The sequence below is a fragment of the Oncorhynchus mykiss genome, chromosome 5, assembly GCF_057628025.1.
Source record: "Oncorhynchus mykiss isolate SJ-2025 chromosome 5, ASM5762802v1, whole genome shotgun sequence".
NCBI classification, from domain to species: domain Eukaryota; kingdom Metazoa; phylum Chordata; class Actinopteri; order Salmoniformes; family Salmonidae; genus Oncorhynchus; species Oncorhynchus mykiss.
Window position 1 is genome coordinate 70465368 of NC_143026.1, and position 23998 is coordinate 70489365.

At 45.5% G+C, this 23998-nt stretch overlaps 1 protein-coding gene across 6 annotated transcripts in view; it reads left to right on the forward strand.

The window, feature by feature from the left end:
* LOC110524431 (cyclin-dependent kinase inhibitor 2C (p18, inhibits CDK4)) overlaps nt 1-21703 on the forward strand; it is a 30525-nt gene extending 8822 nt beyond the window's left edge. Inside the window, exons 1-3 of one of the 6 annotated variants that reach the window (XM_021604040.3) lie at nt 16896-17082; nt 18499-18625; nt 20327-21703. In XM_021604040.3, the coding sequence (XP_021459715.3) occupies nt 18500-18625; nt 20327-20686 (486 nt within the window). In that variant the 5' untranslated portion in view covers nt 16896-17082; nt 18499 and the 3' untranslated portion in view covers nt 20687-21703. Of the gene's footprint in view, nt 1-16895; nt 17083-17362; nt 17820-18359; nt 18626-20326 lie in introns of those variants that run through there. The other 5 variants (XM_021604037.3, XM_021604041.3, XM_090235717.1 and 2 more) reach the window with 5 other exon arrangements.
* The last annotated feature ends 2295 nt before the right edge of the window (nt 21704-23998 follow it).

The following is a 23998-nucleotide window of genomic DNA, read 5'->3' on the forward strand; positions in this document are numbered from 1 at the left end:
TATACAGAAACCCAGCCTAAAACCCCAAACAGCAAGCAATGCAGATACAGAAGTACCGAAAAACTCGGGAAACCCAGCTTCAGCTTAATTAACTGGAGAATAAATGAAACCCTCACCAGCTAGCTACATATCTATTTTAGTTTCCCTGTCCGATTCATAAAACTAGTCCACTTATTGTTATTTTTACCTTTCCACAAACTGTCTGTTACTCGATATGAGCAAGTTAAACCAAATGTATCAAAGAATATGAAATCACGATTAGTTTGCCAGTAACATTTTAGTAATTTAGCTATCCTTCTAAATGTGGTGGTCAGTGGATAGACTATGAGTTGAACATATTTGTCTGAAAACGAACTTGTCGCCAGTTGTTGTTGCCCATGGTGGAATCTAACCAGCTAGCTCCTGAAGCCTATGGGTTCCTGAGTGACGCAGTGGCCTAAGGCACAGCATCTACAGTTCCTGGTTTGAATCCAGGCTGTATCACATCCGGCTGTGATTGAGAGTCCTATAGGGCGGCACACAATTGGCCCAACATCGTTCGGGTTTGGCCGGGGTAGGCTGTCATTTTAAATAAGAATTTGTTCTTAACTGACTTGCCTACTTAAATAAAGGTACAAAATGGCTGAGGTGACTCAAACCCTGTAGCTAACTAACAAGCCCACCTCGGCAACAATGTTATTGGGGTGTGTGTTTCACGAGTCCCGCCGAAGATGGTTCCTCTTCTTGTTCGGGAGGTGCTCAGCGGTCGCCGGCCTACTACCTGCCACCGATCCCCTTTTCTGTTTCAGTTAGTTTTGTCTGATTAGTTTCACCTGCTTCTTGTTTGGGTTTGGCGAAACTATGATGTGTGGGACCGGGAGTTGTTAGCTGTGGTGAAAGCCCTGAAGGTGTGGAGACACTGGCTTGAGGGGGCTAAGCACCCTTTCCTCATCTGGACTGATCACCGCAATCTTTTATTTATTTATTTTTATTTCACCTTTATTTAACCAGGTAGGCTAGTTGAGAACAAGTTCTCATTTGCAACTGCGACCTGGCCAAGATAAAGCATAGCAGTATGAGCAGACAACACAGAGTTACACATGGAGTAAACAATTAACAAGTCAATAACACAGTAGAAAAACAAAGGGGGGAGTCTATATACAATGTGTGCAAAAGGCATGAGGTAGGCGAATAATTACAATTTTGCAGATTAACACTGGAGTGATAAATGATCAGATGGTCATGTACAGGTAGAGATATTGGTGTGCAAAAGAGCAGAAAAATAAATAAATAAAAACAGTATGGGGATGAGGTAGGTGAAAATGGGTGGGCTATTTACCAATAGACTATGTACAGCTGCAGCGATCGGTTAGCTGCTCAGATAGCTGATGTTTGAAGTTGGTGAGGGAGATAAAAGTCTCCAACTTCAGCGATTTTTGCAATTCGTTCCAGTCACAGGCAGCAGAGTACTGGAACGAAAGGCGGCCAAATGAGGTGTTGGCTTTAGGGATGATCAGTGAGATACACCTGCTGGAGCGCGTGCTACGGATGGGTGTTGCCATCGTGACCAGTGAGCTGAGATAAGGCGGAGCTTTACCTAGCATGGACTTGTAGATGACCTGGAGCCAGTGGGTCTGGCGACGAATATGTAGCGAGGGCCAGCCGACTAGAGCATACAAGTCGCAGTGGTGGGTGGTATAAGGTGCTTTAGTGACAAAACGGATGGCACTGTGATAGACTGCATCCAGTTTGCTGAGTAGAGTGTTGGAAGCCATTTTGTAGATGACATCGCCGAAGTCGAGGATCGGTAGGATAGTCAGTTTTACTAGGGTAAGCTTGGCGGCGTGAGTGAAGGAGGCTTTGTTGCGGAATAGAAAGCCGACTCTTGATTTGATTTTCGATTGGAGATGTTTGATATGAGTCTGGAAGGAGAGTTTGAAGTCTAGCCAGACACCTAGGTACTTATAGATGTCCACATATTCTAGGTCGGAACCATCCAGGGTGGTGATGCTAGGCGGGGATGCGGGTGCAGGCAGCGATTGGTTGAAAAGCATGCATTTGGTTTTACTAGCGTTTAAGAGCAGTCGGAGGCCACGGAAGGAGTGTTGTATGGCATTGAAGCTTGTTTGGAGGTTAGATAGCACAGTGTCCAATGACGGGCCGAAAGTATATAGAATGGTGTCGTCTGCGTAGAGGTGGATCAGGGAATCGCCCGCAGCAAGAGCAACATCATTGATGTATACAGAGAAAAGAGTCGGCCCGAGAATTGAACCCTGTGGCACCCCCATAGAGACTGCCAGAGGACCGGACAGCATGCCCTCCGATTTGACACACTGAACTCTGTCTGCAAAGTAATTGGTGAACCAGGCAAGGCAGTCATCCGAAAAACCGAGGCTACTGAGTCTGCCGATAAGAATATGGTGATTGACAGAGTCGAAAGCCTTGGCAAGGTCGATGAAGACGGCTGCACAGTACTGTCTTTTATCAATGGCGGTAATGATATCGTTTAGTACCTTGAGTGTGGCTGAGGTGCACCCGTGACCGGCTCGGAAACCAGATTGCACAGCGGAGAAGGTACAGTGGGATTCGAGATGGTCAGTGACCTGTTTGTTGACTTGGCTTTCGAAGACCTTAGATAGGCAGGGCAGGATGGATATAGGTCTGTAACAGTTTGGGTCCAGGGTGTCTCCCCCTTTGAAGAGGGGGATAACTGCGGCAGCTTTCCAATCCTTGGGGATCTCAGACGATATGAAAGAGAGGTTGAACAGGCTGGTAATAGGGGTTGCGACAATGGTGGCGGATAGTTTCAGAAATAGAGGGTCCAGATTGTCAAGCCCAGCTGATTTGTACGGGTCCAGGTTTTGCAGCTCTTTCAGAACATCTGCTATCTGGATTTGGGTAAAGGAGAACCTGGGGAGGCTTGGGCGAGGAGCAGCGGGGGGGGGGGGGCGGGGCTGTTGGCCGAGGTTGAAGTAGCCAGGCGGAAGGCATGGCCAGCCGTTGAGAAATGCTCATTGAAGTTTTCGATAATCATGGATTTATCGGTGGTGACCGTGTTACCTAGCCTCAGTGCAGTGGGCAGCTGGGAGGAGGTGCTCTTGTTCTCCATTGACTTCACAGTGTCCCAGAACTTTTTGGAGTTGGAGCTACAGGATGCAAACTTCTGCCTGAAGAAGCTGGCCTTAGCTTTCCTGACTGACTGCGTGTATTGGTTCCGGACTTCCCTGAACAGTTGCATATCACGGGGACTATTCGATGCTATTGCAGTCCGCCACAGGATGTTTTTGTGCTGGTCGAGGGCAGTCAGGTCTGGGGTGAACCAAGGGCTGTATCTGTTCTTAGTTCTGCATTTTTTGAACGGAGCATGCTTATCTAAAATGGTGAGGAAGTTACTTTTAAAGAATGACCAGGCATCCTGGAGTATATCCGGGCGGCAAGGAGACTGAATCCTCGTCAGGCTAGGTGGGCCATGTTCTTTACCCGATTCAGATTCACAATCTCTTATAGACCAGGTTCCCTCAACACTAAGGCCGACGCGCTGTCCCGTCTCTATGACACTGAGGACCGGTCCATCGATCCTACTCCCATCCTTCCAGCTTCTAGGCTGGTGGCACCGGTGGTATGGGAGGTCGATGCGGACATCGAGCGGGTATTGTGGTTGGAACCTGCGCCTTCACATGATCCTACTGGTCTCAGGTACGTGCTGCTTGGTGTCCGTGATCAATTGATTCGGTGGGCTCACACACTACCCTCTTCAGGTCATCCAGGTATTGCGAGGACAGTGCGCGGTCTTAGGGGGAAATACTGGTGGCCCACCTTAGCTAAGGACGTGAGGCTCTATGTCTCCTCCTGTTCGGTGTGCGCCCAGAGTAAGGTTCCTAGGCACCTGCCTAGAGGGAAGCTACAGCCCCTCCCTGTTCCACAATGGCCCTGGTCTCATCTGTTGGTGGACTTCCTTACCGATCTTCCCCCGTCTCAGGGAAACACTACCATTCTGGTCGTTGTGGATCGGTTCTCTAAGTCCTGCCATCTCCTCCCATTGCCTGGTCTCCCTACGGCCCTACAGACTGTGGAGGCTCTATTTACCCACGTCTTCCGGCACTACAGGGTGCCGGAGGACATTGTATCTGATCGGGGTCCCCAGTTCACGTCCCGAGTTTGGAGGGCGTTTATGGAATGTCTGGGGTCTCGGTCAGCCTGACCTCTGGTTATCACCCCGAGAGTAATGGACAGGTGGAGAGAGTGAACCAGGAAGTGGGTAGGTTTCTGCGGTCATATTGCCAGGACCGGCCAGGAGAATGGGCGAGGTACGTCCCATGGGCAGAGGTGGCACAGAACTCACTCCGCCACTCCTCCACGAACATGTCGCCATTCCAATGAGTGCTGGGCTACCAGCCGGTCCTGGCTCCGTGGCATCAGAGTCAGACCGAAGCTCCTGCGGTGGAGGAGTGGGTGCAGCGCTCTAAGGAGCCCTGGCTGGTGGACGGCAGAAGAAGAGCGCTGACCGCCACCGCAGTGAGGCCCCTGTGTTCGCACCAGGGGACAGGGTCTGGCTCTCGACCCGAAACCTGCCCCTCCGCCTGCCCTGCCGGAAGCTGGGGCCGCAGTGTGTGGGGCCATTTAAAGTCCTGAGGAGGATAAACGAGGTATGTTATAGAGGGTACTGTCACGAATCCCGCTGAAGATGGTTCCTCTTCCTGTTCGGGCGGCGCTCGGCGGTCGTCGTCGCCGGCCTACTACCTGCCACCGATCCCCTTTTCTGTTTCAGTTAGTTTTGTCTGATTAGTTTCACCTGTTTCTTGTTTGGGTTTTGTTTTGGGCTATTTAAACCCGGTATGCCCGCCTGCTTTTGTGCGGGCTTGTTTTTCTGTTCATGTGTGTGGATTTATGTGGATTCCTTTTTCCGGACGGTTTTGTCCTGTTTCTTGGACTTGGTTATTTATGCGCCCGTGTGTTTGGTGTGACCGTTACTCTGTTCCTGGAATAAAGACCCACGTTTGAACTAATTCTGCTCTCTGCGCCTGACTCCTCCACCCACTACTCCTAGAAGCCGTGACAGTGGGAATATTAGATGTCTTTTAATTTTAAGATAACTGTCATTGAAGTTGGTGGTTAGCTACTACTGGTTTTAGATCCAAGGTGAGAGAAATTGTCTGCCATTGTTTTGTGTTTTGGTAAGGGCTCGGAGTGATGTCAAGCACACAAGAAGCGTCAACTAATCACCAGACACATAATAATGACTTTGCCTCCGGCTATCCTACGAAAGGAAATTTCACATACAGTACAGTAGACTACAGTAGAGTACAGTAGTGTTTAATTCAGTAGAGTACAGTACAGTTTAATATAGTACAGTAGAGCACAGTTTAGTTCAGTAGAGTATATTTTAATTAGAGTAGGGTACAATACAGTACATTATACTGTACTGAACAATACTTTTATTTACTTTACAGTACTCTATTGTGCTCTTTTGTGTTGTACTGTAATATACTCTACTTTTCTTTACTGTAATGTAATGTATTGTATGTAGTCTGCTGTGCTCTACTGTACTGTGTTGTGCTGTGCTGTCCAAACTTGTGAAATATAGATGTCTATGTTTGGGCCAAATTAAGGCCCGCACCAAATCTAAACCAATTATAGATGTCTGTATTTGGGCCAAATATAGGAGCGAGGTAAAGTTGGTTTTATAGTCACACATTAGGACATTCAACAGATTTTCGCCAAATGCCATTTAAAAATGTAAAAATCAATAACTAATGCACCGTTTGTCACAGAATCATCAAACTAGATATGATTTATTCTAGAAATGTCTAGCATACTTTTACAACCTTTTGTTTTGAGGAAAAATTCCAGTTTTGATTTTATAGAAATACATAAAATCTATAAAATGCCATTTAGTATGAATCAATAACTAATTCACTGTTTGTCACAGAAACATCAAACCAGGTATTATTTATTCTATAAATGTCCAGCATACTTTTACAATCTTTGCTTTGACTAAATATTCCAGTTTTGATTTGATAGAGGGCATGAAGTCCGTCTAGAAGGCGTGTGGTCAAAGTTCTAACAAGTCTGTTATACCTTATTAGAAGGGGCCTGGCATAAACTTCTGCATCTTCAGTCATATTCAATTAGATTACAGGAAAAAACTATGGGATGAAGGGGTCAGCGTAGACATTGTTAATGTTGTAAATGACTATTGTAGCTGGAAACAGCAGATTTTTTTATGGAATATCTACATAGGTGTACAGAGGCCCATTATCAGGAACCATCACTCCTGTGTTTCAATAGCACGTTGTGTTAGATAATCCAAGTTATAATTTTAAAAGGCTAATTGATCATTAGAAAACCATTTAACAATTATGTTAGCACAGCTGAAAACTGTTGTGCTGATTACAGAAGCAATAAAACTGGCCTTCTTTAGACTCGTTGAGTATCTGGAGCATCAGCATTTGTGTGTTCGATTACAGGCTCAAAATGTCCAGAAACAAGTAACTTTTTTGGAAACTGGTCAGTCTATTCTTGTTCTGAGAAATGAAGGCTATTCCATGTGTGAAACTGCCAAGAAACTGAAGATCTTGTACAACGCTGTGTACTACTCCCTTCACAGAATAGCTCAAACTTGCTCTAACCAGGATAGAAAGAGGAGTGTGAGGCCCCGGTGCACAACTGAGTGAGAGGACAAGTACATTTGAGTGTCTAGTTTGAGAAACAGACGCCTCACAAGTCCTCAACTGGCAGTTTCATTAAATAGTACCTGCAAAACACCAGTCTCAACATCAACAGTGAAGAGGCAACTCCAGGATGCCTGTCACGCCCTGGTCTTAGTATTTTGTGTTTTCCTTATTATTTTGGTCAGGCCAGGGTGTGACATGGGTTATTTATGTGGTGTGTTTTGTCTTGGGGTTTTTGTAGGTTATGGGATTGTGGTATAGTAGAGTTGTCTAGGTAAGTCTATGGTTGCCTAGAGTGGTTCTCAATCAGAGGCAGGTGTTTATCGTTGTCTCTGATTGGGAACCATATTTAGGCAGCCATATTCTTTGAGTGTTTCGTGGGTGATTGTTCCTGTCTCTGTGTTTGTTTGCACCAGATAAGGCTGTTTAGGTTTTTTCTTCAGAGGAAGAGGAGGAAGAAAACCTTAACAGAATCACCCACCACAACAGGACCAAGCGGCGTGGTGACAGGCAGCGGCAGCAGGAGCAGCGAAATCCAGATTTCTGGACATGGGAGGAAATCTTGGATGGTAAAGGACCCTGGGCTCAGCCTGGAGAATATCGCCGCCCCAAAGAAGAGCTGGAGGTGGCGAAGGCGGAGAGGCGCTGGTATGAGGAGGCAGCACGGCGGATGGAAGCCCGAGAGTCAGCCCCAAAAATGTCTTGGGGGAGGGCACACAGGGAGTATGGCGAAGCCAGGTAGGAGACCTGCGCCAACTTCCTGTGCCTACCGGGGGGCTAGAGAGACCGGGCAGGCACTGTGTTATGCAGTGGAGCGCACGGTGTCTCCAGTGCGGGTGCATATCCCGGTGCGGTACATACCAGCTCCTCGTATCGGCCGGGCTAGAGTAAGCATCGAGCCAAGTGTCATGAAGCCGGCTCTACGCATCTGGTCTCCAGTGCGTCTCCTTGGGCCGGCTTACATGGCACCAGCCTTGCGCACAGTGTCCCCGGTTCGCCTGCATAGCCCAGTGCGGGCTATTCCACCTCGCCGCACTGGCAGGGTGACCGGGAGCATTCAACCAGGTAAAGTTGGGCAGGCTCGGTGCTCAAGAGCTCCAGTGCGCCTGCACGGTCCGGTCTATCCAGTACCACCTCCACGCACCAGCCCTCCGGTGGCAGCTCCCCGCACCAGGCTTCCTGTGCGTGTCCTCGGCCCAGTACCACCAGTGCCAGCACCACGCATCAGGCCTCTCCAGTGCTGCCAGAGCCTTCCTCCTCTCCAGCGCTTCCGGAGTCTCCCGCCTGTCCAGCGCTGCCAGAGCTTTTCTCCTGTCAGGTGCTGCCGGAGTCTCCCGCCTGTTCAGCGCTGCCGTAGTCTCCCGCCTGTCCAGCGCTGCCAGAGCCTTCCTCCTCTCCAGCGCTGCCGGAGTCTCCCGCCTGTCCAGCGCTGTCAGAGCCTTCCTCCTCTTCAGCGCTGCCGGAGTCTCCCGCCTGTTCAGCTCTACCAGAGACTCCTTCCTGTCCAGCGCTGCCAGAGCCGCCAGTCAGCATGGAGCAGCCAGAGCCGCCAGTCAGCATGGAGCAACCAGAGCCGCCAGTCAGCCAGGATCCGCCAGATCCGCCAGTCTGCCAGGATCCGCCAGTCTGCCAGAATCCGCCAGAGCTGCCAGTCTGCCAGGATCCGCCAGAGCCGCCAGTCAGCCAGGATCCGCCATTCAGCCAGGATCCGCCATTCAGCCAGGATCCGCCAGTCAGCCAGGATCTGCCAGAGCCGCCAGTCAGCCAGGATCTGCCAGAGCCATCAACCTGCCTGAGCTTCCTCTCAGTCTTGAGCTACCCCTCAGTCTTGAGCTACCCCTCAGTCTTGAGCTACCCCTCAGTCCCGAGCTACCCCTCAGTCCCGAGCTACCCCTCAGTCCCGAGCTACCCCTCAGTCCCGAGCTACCCCTCAGTCCCGAGCTACCCCTCAGTCCCGAGCTACCCCTCAGTCCCGAGTTACCCCTCAGTCTCGAGTTACCCCTCAGTCCCGAGCTGTCCCTCAGTCCGGAGCTGCCCCTCAGTCCAGTGGGGCCCTTGGTGAGGGTTACTAGGCCAAGGTCGGCGGCGAGGGTCGCCAATCTAAGGACGCGAATTAAGCGGACTAAGACTTTGTTGGAGTGGGGTCCACGTCCCGCGCCGGAGTCGCCACCGTGGACGGACGCCCACCCGGACCCTCCCCTATGGGTTTAGGTGTGCGGCCGGGAGTCTGCACCTTGGGAGGGGGGGGTTCTGTCACGCCCTGGTCTTAGTATTTTGTGTTTTCCTTATTATTTTGGTCAGGCCAGGGTGTGACATGGGTTATTTATGTGGTGTGTTTTGTCTTGGGGTTTTTGTAGGTTATGGGATTGTGGTATAGTAGAGTTGTCTAGGTAAGTCTATGGTTGCCTAGAGTGGTTCTCAATCAGAGGCAGGTGTTTATCGTTGTCTCTGATTGGGAACCATATTTAGGCAGCCATATTCTTTGAGTGTTTCGTGGGTGATTGTTCCTGTCTCTGTGTTTGTTTGCACCAGATAAGGCTGTTTAGGTTTTCCACATTTATTGTTTTTGTATACTGTTCGTGTTTTCATCTTTATTAAAGATGTATACAAATAACCACGCTGCATTTTGGTCCGATCCCTGCTACACCTCATCTTCAGAGGAAGAAAACCTTAACAATGCTGTCCTTCTAGGCAGAGTTGCAAAGAAAAAGCTATATCTCTGTCCAGTGTCTGTGTTATTTTGCCCATCTTAATATTTTATTTTTATTGGCCAGTCTGAGATATGGCTTTTTCTTTGCAACTCTGCCTAGAAGGACAGCATCCTGGAGTCGCCTCTTCACTGTTGATATTGAGACTGGTGTTTTGCGGATACTATTTAATGAAGCTGCCAGTTGAGGACTTGTGAGGCAAACACAACGTGCCATTGGAACACAGGAGTGATGGTTGCTGATCCTGGACTGGACTTCCTGACGGGCCGCCCCCAGATGGTAAGAGTAGGCAACAACAAGCCTGCCACGCTGATCCTTAGCACTGGGGCCCCTCAGGGGTGTGTACTTAGTCCCCTCCTGTATTCCCTGTTCAGCAATGACTGTGTGGCCAAACACGACTCCAACACCATCATTAAGTTTGCTGACAACACAACAGTGGTAGGCCTGATCACCGACAACGATGAGACAGCCTATAGGGAGGTCAGAGAACTGGCAGTGTGGTGCCAGGACAACAACCTCTCCCTCAATGTGACCAAGACAAAGGAGCTGATCGTGGACTACAGGAAAAGGCGGGCCGAACAGGCCCCCATTAACATCAACTGGGCTGTAGTGGAGCGGGTCGAGAGTTTCAAGTTCATTGATGTCCACATCACCAATGAACTATCAGGGTCCAAACATACCAAGACAGTCGAGAAGAGGGCACAGTCTCTCTCTCAAGAGAGTGAAAAGATTTGGTAGGGGCCCCCAGATCCTCAAAAGTTTCTACAGCTGCACCATCGAGAGCATCCTGACAAGGTTGCATCACTGCCTGGTAGGGCAACTGCTTGGCATCTGACCGTAAGGCGGTACAGAGGGTAGAGCGAACGTCCCAGTACATCACTGGGGCCAAACTTCCTGCCATCCAGTACCTATATAATAGGTGGTGTCAGAGGAAAGCCCATAAAATTGTCAGACTCCAGTCACCCGAGTTATAGACTGTTTTCTCTGCTACCGCACGGCAAGTGGTACCGGAGCGCCAAGTCTAGGAACAAAAGGCTCCTCAACAGCTTCTACCCCCAAGCCATTTGACTGCTGCACAATTCATAAAAATCGCCACAGGACAATTTACATTGACACCCCCCCTTGTACACTGCTGCTACTCGCTGTTTGTTTGTTACCTATGCATAGTTTCTTTCTTTCAACCTTTTGTTTTGAGGAAAAATTCCAGTTTTGATTTTATAGAAATACATAAAATCTATAAAATGCCATTTAGTATGAATCAATAACTAATTCACTGTTTGTCACAGAAACATCAAACCAGGTATTATTTATTCTATAAATGTCCAGCATACTTTTACAATCTTTGCTTTGACTAAATATTCCAGTTTTGATTTGATAGAGGGCATGAAGTCCGTCTAGAAGGCGTGTGGTCAAAGTTCTAACAAGTCTGTTATACCTTATTAGAAGGGGCCTGGCATAAACTTCTGCATCTTCAGTCATATTCAATTAGATTACAGGAAAAAACTATGGGATGAAGGGGTCAGCGTAGACATTGTTAATGTTGTAAATGACTATTGTAGCTGGAAACAGCAGATTTTTTTATGGAATATCTACATAGGTGTACAGAGGCCCATTATCAGGAACCATCACTCCTGTGTTTCAATAGCACGTTGTGTTAGATAATCCAAGTTATAATTTTAAAAGGCTAATTGATCATTAGAAAACCATTTAACAATTATGTTAGCACAGCTGAAAACTGTTGTGCTGATTACAGAAGCAATAAAACTGGCCTTCTTTAGACTCGTTGAGTATCTGGAGCATCAGCATTTGTGTGTTCGATTACAGGCTCAAAATGTCCAGAAACAAGTAACTTTTTTGGAAACTGGTCAGTCTATTCTTGTTCTGAGAAATGAAGGCTATTCCATGTGTGAAACTGCCAAGAAACTGAAGATCTTGTACAACGCTGTGTACTACTCCCTTCACAGAATAGCTCAAACTTGCTCTAACCAGGATAGAAAGAGGAGTGTGAGGCCCCGGTGCACAACTGAGTGAGAGGACAAGTACATTTGAGTGTCTAGTTTGAGAAACAGACGCCTCACAAGTCCTCAACTGGCAGTTTCATTAAATAGTACCTGCAAAACACCAGTCTCAACATCAACAGTGAAGAGGCAACTCCAGGATGCCTGTCACGCCCTGGTCTTAGTATTTTGTGTTTTCCTTATTATTTTGGTCAGGCCAGGGTGTGACATGGGTTATTTATGTGGTGTGTTTTGTCTTGGGGTTTTTGTAGGTTATGGGATTGTGGTATAGTAGAGTTGTCTAGGTAAGTCTATGGTTGCCTAGAGTGGTTCTCAATCAGAGGCAGGTGTTTATCGTTGTCTCTGATTGGGAACCATATTTAGGCAGCCATATTCTTTGAGTGTTTCGTGGGTGATTGTTCCTGTCTCTGTGTTTGTTTGCACCAGATAAGGCTGTTTAGGTTTTTTCTTCAGAGGAAGAGGAGGAAGAAAACCTTAACAGAATCACCCACCACAACAGGACCAAGCGGCGTGGTGACAGGCAGCGGCAGCAGGAGCAGCGAAATCCAGATTTCTGGACATGGGAGGAAATCTTGGATGGTAAAGGACCCTGGGCTCAGCCTGGAGAATATCGCCGCCCCAAAGAAGAGCTGGAGGTGGCGAAGGCGGAGAGGCGCTGGTATGAGGAGGCAGCACGGCGGATGGAAGCCCGAGAGTCAGCCCCAAAAATGTCTTGGGGGAGGGCACACAGGGAGTATGGCGAAGCCAGGTAGGAGACCTGCGCCAACTTCCTGTGCCTACCGGGGGGCTAGAGAGACCGGGCAGGCACTGTGTTATGCAGTGGAGCGCACGGTGTCTCCAGTGCGGGTGCATATCCCGGTGCGGTACATACCAGCTCCTCGTATCGGCCGGGCTAGAGTAAGCATCGAGCCAAGTGTCATGAAGCCGGCTCTACGCATCTGGTCTCCAGTGCGTCTCCTTGGGCCGGCTTACATGGCACCAGCCTTGCGCACAGTGTCCCCGGTTCGCCTGCATAGCCCAGTGCGGGCTATTCCACCTCGCCGCACTGGCAGGGTGACCGGGAGCATTCAACCAGGTAAATTTGGGCAGGCTCGGTGCTCAAGAGCTCCAGTGCGCCTGCACGGTCCGGTCTATCCAGTACCACCTCCACGCACCAGCCCTCCGGTGGCAGCTCCCCGCACCAGGCTTCCTGTGCGTGTCCTCGGCCCAGTACCACCAGTGCCAGCACCACGCATCAGGCCTCTCCAGTGCTGCCAGAGCCTTCCTCCTCTCCAGCGCTTCCGGAGTCTCCCGCCTGTCCAGCGCTGCCAGAGCTTTTCTCCTGTCAGGTGCTGCCGGAGTCTCCCGCCTGTTCAGCGCTGCCGTAGTCTCCCGCCTGTCCAGCGCTGCCAGAGCCTTCCTCCTCTCCAGCGCTGCCGGAGTCTCCCGCCTGTCCAGCGCTGTCAGAGCCTTCCTCCTCTTCAGCGCTGCCGGAGTCTCCCGCCTGTTCAGCTCTACCAGAGACTCCTTCCTGTCCAGCGCTGCCAGAGCCGCCAGTCAGCATGGAGCAGCCAGAGCCGCCAGTCAGCATGGAGCAACCAGAGCCGCCAGTCAGCCAGGATCCGCCAGATCCGCCAGTCTGCCAGGATCCGCCAGTCTGCCAGAATCCGCCAGAGCTGCCAGTCTGCCAGGATCCGCCAGAGCCGCCAGTCAGCCAGGATCCGCCATTCAGCCAGGATCCGCCATTCAGCCAGGATCCGCCAGTCAGCCAGGATCTGCCAGAGCCGCCAGTCAGCCAGGATCTGCCAGAGCCATCAACCTGCCTGAGCTTCCTCTCAGTCTTGAGCTACCCCTCAGTCTTGAGCTACCCCTCAGTCTTGAGCTACCCCTCAGTCCCGAGCTACCCCTCAGTCCCGAGCTACCCCTCAGTCCCGAGCTACCCCTCAGTCCCGAGCTACCCCTCAGTCCCGAGCTACCCCTCAGTCCCGAGTTACCCCTCAGTCTCGAGTTACCCCTCAGTCCCGAGCTGTCCCTCAGTCCGGAGCTGCCCCTCAGTCCAGTGGGGCCCTTGGTGAGGGTTACTAGGCCAAGGTCGGCGGCGAGGGTCGCCAATCTAAGGACGCGAATTAAGCGGACTAAGACTTTGTTGGAGTGGGGTCCACGTCCCGCGCCGGAGTCGCCACCGTGGACGGACGCCCACCCGGACCCTCCCCTATGGGTTTAGGTGTGCGGCCGGGAGTCTGCACCTTGGGAGGGGGGGGTTCTGTCACGCCCTGGTCTTAGTATTTTGTGTTTTCCTTATTATTTTGGTCAGGCCAGGGTGTGACATGGGTTATTTATGTGGTGTGTTTTGTCTTGGGGTTTTTGTAGGTTATGGGATTGTGGTATAGTAGAGTTGTCTAGGTAAGTCTATGGTTGCCTAGAGTGGTTCTCAATCAGAGGCAGGTGTTTATCGTTGTCTCTGATTGGGAACCATATTTAGGCAGCCATATTCTTTGAGTGTTTCGTGGGTGATTGTTCCTGTCTCTGTGTTTGTTTGCACCAGATAAGGCTGTTTAGGTTTTCCACATTTATTGTTTTTGTATACTGTTCGTGTTTTCATCTTTATTAAAGATGTATACAAATAACCACGCTGCATTTTGGTCCGATCCCTGCTACACCTCATCTTCAGAGGAAGAAAACCTTAACAATGCTGTCCTTCTAGGCAGAGTTGCAAAGAAAAAGCTATATCTCTGTCCAGTGTCTGTGTTATTTTGCCCATCTTAATATTTTATTTTTATTGGCCAGTCTGAGATATGGCTTTTTCTTTGCAACTCTGCCTAGAAGGACAGCATCCTGGAGTCGCCTCTTCACTGTTGATATTGAGACTGGTGTTTTGCGGATACTATTTAATGAAGCTGCCAGTTGAGGACTTGTGAGGCAAACACAACGTGCCATTGGAACACAGGAGTGATGGTTGCTGATCCTGGACTGGACTTCCTGACGGGCCGCCCCCAGATGGTAAGAGTAGGCAACAACAAGCCTGCCACGCTGATCCTTAGCACTGGGGCCCCTCAGGGGTGTGTACTTAGTCCCCTCCTGTATTCCCTGTTCAGCAATGACTGTGTGGCCAAACACGACTCCAACACCATCATTAAGTTTGCTGACAACACAACAGTGGTAGGCCTGATCACCGACAACGATGAGACAGCCTATAGGGAGGTCAGAGAACTGGCAGTGTGGTGCCAGGACAACAACCTCTCCCTCAATGTGACCAAGACAAAGGAGCTGATCGTGGACTACAGGAAAAGGCGGGCCGAACAGGCCCCCATTAACATCAACTGGGCTGTAGTGGAGCGGGTCGAGAGTTTCAAGTTCATTGATGTCCACATCACCAATGAACTATCAGGGTCCAAACATACCAAGACAGTCGAGAAGAGGGCACAGTCTCTCTCTCAAGAGAGTGAAAAGATTTGGTAGGGGCCCCCAGATCCTCAAAAGTTTCTACAGCTGCACCATCGAGAGCATCCTGACAAGGTTGCATCACTGCCTGGTAGGGCAACTGCTTGGCATCTGACCGTAAGGCGGTACAGAGGGTAGAGCGAACGTCCCAGTACATCACTGGGGCCAAACTTCCTGCCATCCAGTACCTATATAATAGGTGGTGTCAGAGGAAAGCCCATAAAATTGTCAGACTCCAGTCACCCGAGTTATAGACTGTTTTCTCTGCTACCGCACGGCAAGTGGTACCGGAGCGCCAAGTCTAGGAACAAAAGGCTCCTCAACAGCTTCTACCCCCAAGCCATTTGACTGCTGCACAATTCATAAAAATCGCCACAGGACAATTTACATTGACACCCCCCCTTGTACACTGCTGCTACTCGCTGTTTGTTTGTTACCTATGCATAGTTTCTTTGCCCCCATCTACATGTATAGATCACCTCAACTAGCCTGTACCCCTGCACACTGACTCGGTACTGGTGCCCCTGTATATAGCCTCGTTATTGTTATTCTTATTCTTATTGTGTTACTTTTTATTATTACTTTTTATTTTAACCTACTTGGAAAATATTTTCTTCTTCTTGAACTGCACTGTTGGTTAAGGGCTTGTAAGTAAGCATTTCACGGTAAAGTCAACACTTGTATTCGGCGCATGTGGCAAATAAAGTTTGATTTGATAATGGGCCTCTGTACGCCTATGTAGATATTCCATTAAAAATTAACCGTTTCCAGTTACAATAGTCATTTACAACATTAACAATGTCTACACTGTATTTGTGATCAATTTGATGTTATTTTAATGGACAACAAAAAAATGCTTTTCTTTCAAAAACAAGGACATGTCTAAGTGACCCCAAACTTTTGAACGGTAGTGTATGTTATGGTTCACTCTTAGTTTTCCTTATGTCCCCTGTGGAATGTCCATGTCCACCTGTCTTCTTGGTTAGGCAGGCCTGACCCCTTCATCCCATTGTTTTGTCCTGTAGTCAAATGTAATATGACTGAAGATGCAAAAGTTCACGCCAGGCACCTTCTAATAGGGTATAACAGACTCGTTAGAACTTTGACCTAGACAGACTACATGCCTTCTATCAAATCCAAACTGGAATTTTTAGTCAAAACAAAAGTTGTAAAAGTATGCTAGACCATTATAGAATAAATCATACATAGTTTGATGTTTCTGTGACAAACGGTGAATTAGTTATTGATTTATACCGCTTTAAATGGCATTTTTCCTAGATTGTATGTATTTCTATCAAGTCAAAACTGGAATTTCTACTCAAAACAAAGATTGTAAAAGTATGCAAGACATTTATAGAATAAATCATATCTAGTTTGATGATTCCGTGACAAACGGTGAATTAGTTATTGATTTTTTCATTTTTATAAGGATTTTGGCGAATGTCTGTTGAATTGTCTGTTGAATGTCCGAATGTGTGAATATAAAACCAAGTTTACCTCGGTAAATGTAGGTCGGTCCGAACCGGACCAAAGATTAAGCAAACATAGAAATCTATGAACGTTGAAATCAAGGCGGGTTCGGACCGCGCCAATAAAATACATTTAAAAAGACGGGCGGTCTAGATAGGACCAAAGAAATACATCCAAAAGACGTCTGCGTCGGTCCGTGCTTAGTGTGATAGGCCCTACAGCTGCCCCCCATCGTAACGCAAAATGTACGGTTGTTTTTTTTATTGTCAATTGAGCCTTTTAACAATGTAGGTTAAAAGCAATATATTTCAAATGATTGTTCAAATTATCAATCTCATGGAATATCAATTATTGCATCCTAGCTCTGCCTATGAATATTTTCCATCCCTCATTTTATCAAAGGGGTGTTGAAATGATAAAGACTGGGCTTTCAATACGTCATCTAGGCATACAGACCTCATAGCAAAATAATCATGCTTATGATTTAGGTTATCGTTGTTGTCTTTCCCATAGAGCGCTACCGAAACTAACCAGAAAGCAATATTAACTGTTCTAGAGCAACACGTCGTGGCATTTTTCGGTTATGAAAATGTTATTTTACAACCGGGAAAGAAGCCCAGGCTATCGTCACAACTGCAGTCTTTTTTTGTCCCGCCCTCTTTCTCTTGCTCTCGTCGACTGTTATGTGGGCGTATGGCTCTGTATTTCAAAAATAAGTTATGTCAAAACCTGCGTTTTTTTCCCATCTAAATATTGACTGCCAACCAATCGAATGAGTGAACTCATTCAACAACTGATGCTGAGGTGTTGTATCTAGTAAGTAGGGGATGTTATATAAAGTCTAGGCTATAAATCGAAAATCGTGTAAGCTTTTCTGTTTAATATTCCTACACGACTAGGCTACACCTACCCGGCATATGCCTATTGCAGGCTGAACTTGAAACGCTACTAAGTCCCGTAAACTCCGTGGTGTGGTTGATTTTTTTTATTGATTTACCCACCTTTACAAAAGTTTAGTAGTCTAACTATTTTAATTGTAACAGATGGTCGCCTATACTGCTACATTGTGCTAAGTGGAAGAAGAGAACATTGCTTATCAAATGACGAAACTGTTCCCGCGCACTGTCTGAACAAACGCTTTACTATTAATGAACCAAAAGAAGGACGATATCCAGACCAAGTTTCATCATTTGAAAATGGGCGGGAAGTTTACATAAAAGTCTGAACAAGCATCTCTCCAAATGTCATTGGATAACCTAACGTTGTCAGAATATTTTTTCATTCTCTTTCTCATCCGGGACTGGTGAGAGAGCAAGTCTGCAATCAGATGCTACAAAGTTGCAAGCCCTTATCGAAACGGCAGCCATGGATACAGTTGCAGGACAAAATCAACGCTTTTGAGAGCAGCAGACCAGCATTTTGGGGAGTTGCACCTGTAGGCTAACCTATATTGTCAGTCCCAGAGTGAAGTAGACTATCGAACGGAGTAGGCTGTCTATGAAACAGAATAGTTTAATATGGGTTTTTACTCAAGGTCGAATTGGACATTGAATGTGAGTTGTAGCCTAATGCGTTGTAACTGTTGGATGATATAATTTCATGGACATACCCCCCCCCCCCCCCCCCTCTGCATTTAGAATACATTATCAGGCTATAGGTTCAAATCTAATGAGGGTAGGCTATGCTACCTGCAGAGTTGGGTAAAATCATCTGGAATAACACCGGTCTAGCCTATACATAAACATGGGGAATATCCATGAACTCTATTTTAGAATCTCAAATGTTACCGACTGCACGTGAACGGGGTTCAATAATAAGTATGAACGTCAACACTGCAGCTGGACGATTGGAATTAGTTAGACATTTTTCAACTTCGTGCGTCTTGGTCCACTATTGGAAATCCCAAACACCAATCCAACGTGATGAAAATTTATATTTTTAAGGAAGGTGATGATGACCATGAATTTGTGTTAGAAATGGCGTGACATCCCTGTTGTTTTCCGTGCCGAAGCGAGTTGTTACAGTGGGATGGCATTAAAAAGGGAGGCGGACCCTGGCAGTGTAGCCTACCAATTTCTTTCAGAGGGCTACAGACTATTTACTACACTTTAGCAGTGCCTTGTGTCACAACCAAGACTTACAACCAAAATCAAGCACATACAGAGGAGGCCTATCAAGGTTTTTATCCTGTATTATATAACCTTATTCTCTTTATTGTTTTCGTCCACCAAGAATGACTGGAGAGGCAAACAGACTGAGCAGTGCATCTGCGAGAGGAGACTTGGCAGAAGTTGAGATGTTATTACAGAACGGAGCAGATGTTAATGCAAACAATGTATTCGGCAGGACACCGTTACAGGTTGGTAAAGCATTTTTTATGAAGCCTAAATCTATAAATTCATTATTCGGTCTATTCAGAAGTTATATGATCGATTTCAACTTAAACTACAACATATTAGCATATTTGTGCATTGACATAATGTCAAATAGACTGAACGGTGTGCTTTGGTAACAAAGTGGTAAAGGTATTAAGAGGCTATACAATTTCTGTAACTTGGATTTACTTCAAAAAATCCAAGTGATTTTCAAGGCCTTATAAAGCATAGACTACTATGTTGGATGTCATAATTTTATTGTATGATTTATGGAATTAGAGGGCTTTAAAGTGATTTATAGGCCTTAATTTAGTAGCACTATCTGAACCACTAAAAAAAACAATGTAGATTAATGATTTATATATGATTTACCAGAGACGTGAAATACAGAATACAACACTCTAAATGCAATGTAATATTGTTGTTTTACACATTTTGTAGGCTAGAAGTTTAGCAGCTTTATATGTCTTAATGAAGATGGTGAATCACATGGGTTCACTATGAAAACTCGTTGAACAATGTGATTATGTTGTTGTTTTTTTAAGAATAATGTGTGCCTTAGATCATTGATCAGTAGTGATAAGAAAATAAGATAGAAACATCAAGACCCTGCATGACCCCATGCACTTTGGGCCCGCATGCACACTCAAATAGGCCTATGAAAACGTTAATACTTTTCAACAATAATATTTCTCGATTTATAGAAATATAGTAAAAATTATCTGTTTTTTCATCTCATACTTCAATTATGGTGGTTGAGAACTTATACGGTATTGATTTGCTTGTATTGTTACCACCTTGACCGATACCTTTGAATAACTTCCTTGTACCACATGGGAGTCCCAACATGCTATGTATGCTATAGGAATGTAACTACCGTTTATTGTTTTGTCAAGTTACACAATCAAACTAATATGAAAAACGAACACATTGCAGATTGTGAAAGACTTGGTTGATTTGGACAGCCTGTTCATATGACCAAGCTGCATAGATTTTCAGATAGGCTAATAATCTCTTACCATGTCATAGGGCACAGGGCACAGATGAAAATGCTAAAAGTGGTTCAAGTATGGTTCATTGACTGAACCATAACACACGTTTTTGAGAGATTTAGGACAAGTTGCTTTAGCCTGTTGAATGTATAACGACAATTTACAAATTGGCATACTTTATTCAAAGCGCTCAAAGCTTGACCTTATTTAAAAAAAAATTACAATCTAAGTAGGCCTATGACACAACACTGTGTCAAACAAAAAACTGCCACAAAACTGTAATGAGCTATTCGTATCGCTCCTCTCTTCCAAATGAAAAATATATAGGCCTATCATGAAACTTAGTTAAATACTGATGATCAACTAAGGCTCTATTATTTAATTAAGTGTACTCTGTTTATCAGACGGTAATTGGTCTACAGCATTTAGGTCTGAAGAAGAATAAAAAAAGGTGAAGATAATCATTTATATCCCAGGACTGATAAATCTTTTTGTGGGTACGATTTATTTTTGATCATTCCTTTTGAAAACATAGGTGTAAATCTAGACCTGTGTCTCTGCAACATATCCCTAAATGATTTATATTTTATATTAAAACCGTAGCTTTTTTATAGGGTACATTTTGTCTTTATAATTATTATTTTGTTTTTGTAATTATCCTGCTCTATAACCTCTTCTCATTATATTTTACAGGTGATGAAACTTGGTAACCCAGCCATCGCGGAGGCGCTGCTGAGGGCTAACGCAAATCCAAACGTGCGCGACCATGTCAGGGGTCTCACTATCACTCATGATGCTGCAAGGGATGGATACGTGGACACCCTACGCGTCCTGATAGATCATGGCGCAGACGTCAACCTCTTGGACAACGACGGCAATCTTCCATTGCATCTAGCCGCAAGAGAAGGCTATCTTGACGTGGTTCAGCTCCTTGTTGGTTGTACGAAGGACGCCGCAAGGCACAACTCCGGAGGCCATACACCTTATGATTTGGCGACTATGAACAATAGAGTATCCATTGCGCTATACATTCAGGCGCACATGAATTTATGAATATACATGGGACAATCCTGACTGGGATAAAGAGGTGGAGAGAGAGTAGTAAACATGTAATCTACCTCTCCTATGTTAATATATGTTTGGATGTTTTCAGACATGATAGCCTCAATTTCAACCATAAAGACTATCATGAACTCAGGTTGAGTTACGTTTCCTTGTAACCTGATAAGAACACATTCCATATAGGTTTTGACTCCAGTTTGCTCCATTGCGAAACAAATGTGACACGATTATATGCCACTGGAACTATAACAATAATTTGAATCCATTTAAAACTTTTAGGCCCATAACATTTCCCTAACAACTCAACATCTCGAGCGGCAACATGATCTTGCGTTTTGGGATGTTGCCTAATGTAAGCCTAATGGCTGGTTAAAGTGAAGAGGAATTTGTCTTTCAATTCAATCCCAATAATATAATAACTGAATTTGAGATGGGTTTAGTAGGCTATAACGACCATTTCAAATGAAACGAGGAACAACATTGTATCGTTTAACTTCTTTAGACTGTAACAATTTAAAAAGATTACCCTCTTCATCCATTGTACTCTTGTGCACCATAGCAAATGTCTTATTTTGTCCCATTTGTCACGGTTAATTAAACTCATGATATTTTGACTAAAAAGCTGTAGCCTATACCTTTCTTCTCCTTTTCCATGCATACCATTGGTAATAAATGACCAATCTAATGGTAGCCTGACTGATGTGGCGATTCTCTTCGATTTTATTTGCACTTTGTAAATAGGGAAACAAGTACATTTTGTAATGAACTGTGAAAGCATGCGTTTGCTAATATTGACGTTTTATTTTGTACCAAAGACAGCAACTGACTACAGGTCTGCATTGTTTAACCTGTTTGTTTCATTTTCTGATTGGCGTGTCAGGTCAAAATTAGGTTGAAATAGAATGTAGACGGCCGTCATTTTTCTGTATTGTCGTCTGTTTGAATATTGCTAATCAATGTTTTGCACTGTTGTCATTTGTGAGACGAATAAATTCAGTTGTCCACTGATTATTCGATTGTTGTCGTTTTTCTTTTAGCATTTGACCTTTTTATCTAGATCCCCATGCTTTCATGATAGCCGAGGCTACTCAGCACTACAGTTGTGGAATGGAATGGAAGCACCTACATTACTCATTTTGCATTACACTATAGCCTTTCCTTTACTCAGTCATTAGAAGAAAATATAGGCTTTTGAAAGTATATATTGGAATTAAATATCTGAGCTGGAGCGTAAATTGCCTACATAGTGTTCAAAATGAAAAATGCTGCAAATATTGTTACTCATATCCAAACATGGGCTATATGACATCCCCGTTACTTCTGAATTGACTGTCTAGTAATATCAGTGTGATTATGAAATCACATAATGTTAGTTTTGCTGTGACTATAGAGTTGCTTTATTTTATGGGGCTATTCAAGCCATCAATTGTCTGTCTATAGGCCACCCTAATTTCACATTCAAACAGATTTTGAATCAGTACATAATCTCGGCATGCCTCACTTACAATTACAGTAATACTTATAGGATACTTCAGATGCGATTATGGCACATGTTAGACAACATTATTTGATATATAACCAACACTAATAATATCTGCATTAAATTATAGGCCACTCACCACAGAGACCGGCGATTCTTATATAATGTTTTATATATATTGTTATTCCTTTGCAAATTGACAGTGCAATGAACATTAAAACACGAACTTAAAACAGTCACACGCTTGTGCATGCCACATGGAGAAATGCAAAAGCATAGCCTACAACCGTTAGGTGAGTAGGAGGAACATGTCCTTTTTTTGTCCGACGGTCATATTTTCGAATTTTGGCGCTTTGAATGGCAATGTTATTGTTCTTTCAGAAGCGAGAAAACGTAAATATTTATTAGAAGAAAACACATTGCATACATATCAGTGTAGTCAAACTGTGAATGGCTATGTAATAGCTAATATAACTATTGATTTGGCTTCTTCCTGGTTGTGTGCATCTCATCGTGTTGTCGCTTAAACAAGTTTAATAATTATTGCAAGCAAAGCGAAGAGACTGCTTTAATAAATCGGGATACAGTCACTAAGACACTAGTCAGGTAGGTATCCGATTGAATGTAATTATCAGTTCATCTTCACCGTTGTCCTGCAGCGCAGTCGATTCAGATGTAGGCTAGATTTGATATGGTTTGAAATGACAAATGTTGGATTCTTGTTCATTAAAGGATGTTAGAACGTGTATAATGGTTATGGATTTTAAATAGGCTGTTTTTCAGATACTCCTGGATTCCTGGCAATTCTGCACTGTCATACAGTTTTCCACAACTTGAGCGCGCAAGGGGGGGGGGGGGGGGGGGGGTGGCGTGTATGACGCATGACGAATATTGAAATATGATACAGTATCACTGTTGAGCACTTCTGGTGCGCATTGGAAGGAAGTCGCATCTAAAAGCGATGACCCTAAACATGATTTGGATAGAAAATACCTTAATAACCCTGATTGAGATTCCACATGGGCTGATTAATCATAAATAATAATAAATAAAATGTTTATTTTCCCCATATCATTAGACATCCTCAATATTCATTGTTCTTATCAGTACCTTATTTTGGCCATTCTCTCACTCACCCTCATACAAGTGTCACCCCTTATGTCTCCTTTCTTTATAGCTGTTTCATTGCCTCTGCAACTGAGTCAGTCGATTCTATCCAAACACAAAGCAGTGGAACAATCATTTTATTCAATTTAATTTAATTTACCTTTATTTAACCAGTAATAGGCCCACTGAGACACATATAGTCTCTTTACAAGGGAGACATTTAGTTCCAGTAAGATGTGGGCTGTCTAGTCATTATCCAGGGTTCAAGGTGACGAAAGTCAACAAACATTTCAAATGGCACTGAATGTTTTTCACAATCAGCTAGATCCCAGAGAGAGAGAGAGAGAGAGAGAGAGAGAGAGAGAGAGAGAGAGAGAGAGAGAGAGAGAGAGAGAGAGAGAGAGAGAGAGAGTGGTGGGGGGAGAACGAGAGTGAGAAAAAAAGAAAGAACAAGAGAGAGAGAAAGAGAGAGAGCGACAATGTACGATCTCATCCTCTGTTACTGTCTGATTTCCTAACAGGATTGTATCACTAAGTTGCCCTGTGGCCCACTGCATTAAGAGTTGATCAACAGCTACACACCCCTAACACTGTTGGTGCAACTCCTGGTCTCTTTACACCCTGGGGAGTAGGGGACTAAAAACCTTTTTGACATGAAAATAGTGTCCAGAGAGCCTTTGTCTTCTGTGTCATCCCCAACTCCTGGAACATGACCT